At 38.1% G+C, this 5371-nt stretch overlaps 1 protein-coding gene across 4 annotated transcripts; it reads right to left on the minus strand.

Moving 5' to 3' along the window:
• Nucleotides 1-1506: 1506 nt before the first annotated feature.
• On the minus strand, nt 1507-5371 carry LOC113872247 (pentatricopeptide repeat-containing protein At1g25360). 4 transcript variants are annotated; one of them, XM_027509653.1, is made up of 3 exons: nt 2608-5293; nt 2376-2481; nt 1753-2288 (listed from the first exon to the last, which is right to left on the minus strand). In XM_027509653.1, exon 1 carries the CDS (start codon nt 5137-5139, stop codon nt 2764-2766), a length of 2376 nt encoding a protein of 791 aa, XP_027365454.1. In that variant the 5' UTR covers nt 5140-5293; the 3' UTR covers nt 1753-2288; nt 2376-2481; nt 2608-2763. The 4 variants fall into 4 exon arrangements, with proteins under 4 accessions (XP_027365455.1, XP_027365456.1, XP_027365454.1 ...); XM_027509654.1 differs by having other exon boundaries at nt 1507-2481; nt 2608-5371; XM_027509655.1 differs by having other exon boundaries at nt 1625-2481; nt 2619-5336.

The raw sequence follows: 5371 nt of genomic DNA on the forward strand, positions 1-5371 counted from the left end.
TTCATATTCATAAAAATTTATTGAAGAAATAGTAGCTTTTGGACCTTCCACTAATAAATATTGTTCAAAATGGTTAAGATGTTACGTTGGGTTTAGTTAATGTCATGTTTAATATCCGATTACTTTCACCTTCTGACTTTCACTTTGGTGATCAAACCAATGTTAGGTCCAAAGTATTTAGTATTTAGTGATTCAACGAAAAGAAGAGACATTTTCATCGGCTCTTGGTTTGAGCAAAAGATGCCCTATTTGCAAGCATATTCCCCTATTGCAGAGCCTATTATTTTTATTAATTGCAAAAAAATACTTAGATATATGTGTAGAATTTGAACCGTTGTTTTTTTGAAAATGCTCATAATATATGACCTTAGATTCCTTTTACTAACTCATTGCTCATACACTCCTTCAGTGAGTGGCTAAACGCTGCGCTGTCTGTTTTTCGGCTTTAGTCCCGTTGTTCCAGTGGGGAAAAGTTTCTTTTACTAACATTAAAGAAAGCAAATAATAAGTTTTCGCTTTTATAATTAGAATATACTATTATCTTAAAAGTGCTTATTTTTTAGTTTATTATTTTAAAATAATAAATTCATCATTCACTTTTTAAAAATTGATTATACTCGTGTATAATATTACACATTTTTTATTCATATTTTTCAGTTATACTTAAATTAATTATGTACATTTATTTTATAATTTTCAATATAATTTATCATAAATATTCTTGAATTTAAACTTTATGAAATTTACTTAAATTTCAACATTCCGATTCTTGTACTAAATAAAAGAGAATGAGTAAATTTTGCATGCAACTGCTACTTTTCTTTTTAGTTAAAAAGGTTACGGAGTTGATCAACAAAAAAAGATTGCGCAATTTTTTACATCACCTTCATTAATGCCCTAAATGATTTACTTTAAAGACAGTGCTTATCTTCATACAAGTCTCTCCTACACTACACTACTATACGTTCGTTAAAATTTCAAAACCTACTCCGAAGAGCGTCTAAGTAATAGTAGATGTTAATTTGGTGAAAAATAAGATTAAACCTAACACATTCATTAATTTTCTTATTCCTAATAACGTTTTGGGCAATTAATAACATTGTTTATAGTTCTATGCTTTTCAGCCGTTGGGACCACCCAAACGTCTGTTGGGCTAGACCCATGAATTTTTAGTTTTACTATCCACTCTATGGTTAATTTTCTAAACTTTGACACAAAAAAAGAAAAAAATTCCCAAAGAGAGAGCATGTGGATTATTTATTATTATTATTATTTAATATTGTTCATTTAGCTTTGGAGAAAACAAAGTTACTGAAGAGAAATTCATTGAGCATGGGACAAAGGAAAAACCATTTATTCATTAAGGATTTCTGCATGGGACTAATAGTGTTGGCACATTTGAAGTTCAATCCTCAATTTCGCGTATACATTAACGATGTTCGTTTCATGTATGATTTGATAAATATGATAAATTTATATTAGCTCAGGAAGCAACAAAAAGACTATAAAATAGTGCCCATTAAGTTTAAAGTTGAACAAAAATAATTTTAATACATTTAATTTTGAATCGTTAAATATGATTAAAATGCTTACTTATATTAATTTGAAATACATATTTTTATTACAACATGCATTTTTTTATTAAAAAAGTGTGAAAATTAATTTTGTAACATAAGTAAATCTCTTTCCATCTAACTCATCCAGAGCGAGGGAAGCTAAAGTCATTCCTCTGCACCCATGTGATGTGTAGCACCCTTACAAAGGAACACGAGTGTGCAAGCATGATTTTTCTCGGTTGTAAAGGTTCATAGCCGTTTCAGATTCAAGACCCTCTAATAACAGAAAGAAAGACAACGTACTATAAGTAGTTCTTCATCTTTAGTAACATCACAAGAATGCTTCTATTCTTGTTTGGGCACCCTCAGTTCAACCCATATGTTGAAAAGATGATTTCCAGGATCACTGATATCACTTTTCATTCGCAGAAGGCATACTTGCAGGGAGTCTAGCAAAAGCATCTGACACTTACAGGTTGAGACATCAGAGTGTTTTGCTTGAGGTTCTCTTGCACATTGAGCACTGAGCACAATAACAAAGGACAAATGTTGTTCCTTTTCATTTCAAAGTAGCTTTAGTGTCACTGTTCCTCAGCCTTTAAACTGAGCGCCACCTCATTCCCTCCTTCTGCTCCTCCCAGAGCCACTGCCACCGAGATGGCATGCAATGCCGCAGCTAGGAACCAGATGACACTCATGACACTGTATTGATTGCAGTTTCTGATGCAAAAGCTAACAAACACGAGAAACAAAAGGAAACTGTAGTAACAATGATAGCCTAGATGACTTGGCATTCGACAGAAACAAGTTTTCTCTTACTATTGCTGCCGGCCTTTGTTCCCATGATAAATGGCTTGATATGGCAATGATATACTCTAGCATTCAAGTGCAATCCCTTGTCAATGGCTTTGGCATGTCATATAAACTGTAGCGACAGAAAAGCACGACGCATCATTGAAATTGTAAGTATCAGTTTAGCAAAAACCAAAAATAAAATGGCATCGAAAAAAGAAAGAAAAAGGAGTGCAGGATAAAAAAATATTCATACTACCATTTATCAACCTTTTGGAGATCATTTTGGGGCCATTATCACCCTCAATTTTGAATTACCGATTGTAAAGGCACCAGGTTTCACTTCATGTATTCTAAATTCATTTGAGCACAGTTGACATTAACCCTTGTTGATAATCAAATAAAGAACCTCTTCCTACCAGTAGTTACCGCAAGAACATTCACCATTTCTAAAATGGTGAAACCTCTTCCTATCTCTGACAATTATCTCTCGTTCCACTACTTTGGAAATAAACTTGAATGCATTATGGCAGTCTCCACATATCCTCAAATTTTTGAAAACCCGAATAGGAGCTCCTGAAGGAAGTTTCATAATTCCATAAACAACAGCAAGCCTTTCACTATGGGTGGACAGGGCATTTTCTTTATGTTCAGATTCCATATCATGTAATACAAACTTTGTATTAGGAACATACCCCAATTTCCTTATTTCATGTACCAATTGCTCCAGATATCTGTACACCGCATGCACCTCAGGGTGCAAAGCATCATCAACCAAAAATACATGGACCATGTTTTCAACCTCAATCCAACTACAGCCAGGTTCCTTCTTAACCCCTCGTTCCCTCATTAATTTCCTCACCCTCGCAACTTCATCCCACTTACCTAAAGTGGCATACATATTGGAAAGGATTATGTAGGTCCCGTCTTGCTGTGGCATAAGCTCAAAGAGTCGTTCAGCAGCTTGAATGCCTAATTCAATGTTTCCATGAATCCTACAACCAGCAAGAAGAGCGTCCCAAATTGGCGGACCGGGCTCAAAAGGCATTGTTTCAGTTACATTCTTTGCTTCCGAGAACATACCAGCACGACATAACAAATCAATCAAACGAGCATAATGATCCTCTCCTGGGGTTATACCATAGCGTGTACACATTGTATCAAAATAATGGCGTCCCTCTTTCACCAAGCCTGCATGGCTACAGGCAGAAAGAATTGTGAGAAAAGTTATCCTATCAGGTAATATACCTTCCTTCAGCATCTGTTCATAAAGTTGAACAGCTTGGATGCCGTGTCCATGCTGTGCAAGAGCTGCAATCATGGCATTCCAGGATACTGAATCCACATATGGCATTGTGACAAACATAGTATCAGCAGCTTCAACAAGACCACACCTTGCATACATTGTGATCAGTGCATTGCCAGCTGAGAGGCTTGAATCGTGACCTAATCTGACTATCTGAGAGTGTAATTGTTGTCCATTGTCCAATGATCCAAGAACAGCACAAGATGTAATTGCTCCAGCATATGCATAATCACATGGTTCCAGTCCCTCTAACTTCATCTGGTTGAAGAGCTTCAAAGCTTCTTCTCCAAAACCATTTTGTGCTAAACCAGATATCATCACAGTCCACGTCAGCAAGTTCCTCTCTGGCATCTCCCTGAAAATGGAGTTAGCCTCCTCAATGCACTGAGCATTGACATACCCAGACAAAATCGCATTCCATGAAATGAGGTCTTTCACAGGCATCTTATTGAAAACTTGCCTTGCCTCAACCAGTTTACCACATTTAGTGTATAAGGTAATCAAAGCATTATTCACAGATAAAATAAAATGTTGCGAAGGCTGCACCACTGTTCTGAGAACATAAGCATGCACCTGTCTTCCAATGTTGAACAACCCAACATTAGAACAAGCACTAAGTACACTGGTGTAAGCATACTCATCCTGCTCAATTCCCAAGTTATGCATTCTCCTGAACAAGTCAAATGCTGCTTCATATAAACCACGGTGCACATAGCCAGAAATCATGGCATTCCAAGCAACAGTAATTTGGTCAGTCATTCCATCAAGAAGCTCACGTGCCGCAACAAGATCACCGTTCCTAACATAACCAGAAATGATGGTAGTCCAAGAGGGTTCATCCCTCAGACCAGGAGGCGCCTCATCAAACAGCTTCCTAGCAGCAGCCATCAACAAACAAGAGTCCACCAATGGCGAAGAAGCGCAACAAACATAACAACTCATCAAAGCATTCAAAACAGAAGGTGCATAGAGTGAACCCCACTTGATGATCTCACAGTGCAATTGCTGGCAATGCCTCTCCACATCAGCAATCAAAGACAGTGCACCAAGAACGCTCGAGAAGGTATAAGGGTCGGGAGCAAAACCGTGCCTTTTCATTTGTATGAAGAGTTGGAGAGCAGCGTGGCCATCATGACAGTGGGAAAAGGCAGTGATCATGGCGTTGTAACTAACGGTATCGCGAATGGAGAAAGGGGTGGCATGGAAGAGTTGGTGGGCGAGTTTAATGTTGCCAGTGGAAGAGTAAGCGGACAGAAGGGAGGTTGTAGCGACGATGTCTGGTTTGGGAATTCTGTCGAACAGGTGGCGGGCGTAGGGAATGTTGGATGATTTGCAGTAACGGTCGATGAGGCGGTTGAGGATGAGAGGAGATGGGCTGAAGCCGGAGGTGAGGATGTGGGCATGGACGGCACGTGTGAGGGAAGTGTGTGTGAGTTGGACCAAGTAGCGATTGCCCAATGCGCGAACGTCCATGACCATGCTCATGGAACGTCACAGGGCCTCATTCAAACGTAGGAAGTAACAGTCAGTTGAATTGGAGGTTACGTAATACGTAGGTTGTTTTGTTTGGTTTCTTTTAATGCTAAGACTATAATGGGACAATGACTTCACGACATTTTTTTTCAAATTTTGACACACCCTTAACCTGATGTGTTTTATTTTGGACTTCTAAGGACAGGGATGTTGCTCGCATACCTTCAAGCTGCGGTTTTAAGTT

Source organism: Abrus precatorius, unplaced genomic scaffold (assembly GCF_003935025.1).
Source record: "Abrus precatorius isolate BTA unplaced genomic scaffold, Abrus_2018 Scaffold7, whole genome shotgun sequence".
NCBI classification, from domain to species: Eukaryota; Viridiplantae; Streptophyta; class Magnoliopsida; order Fabales; family Fabaceae; genus Abrus; species Abrus precatorius.

Coding starts and splice junctions, on each gene's coding strand:
- LOC113872247 (XM_027509654.1), bottom strand. CDS start 5,139: ATGAGCATGGTCATGGACGTTCGCGCATTGGGCAATCGCTACTTGGTC.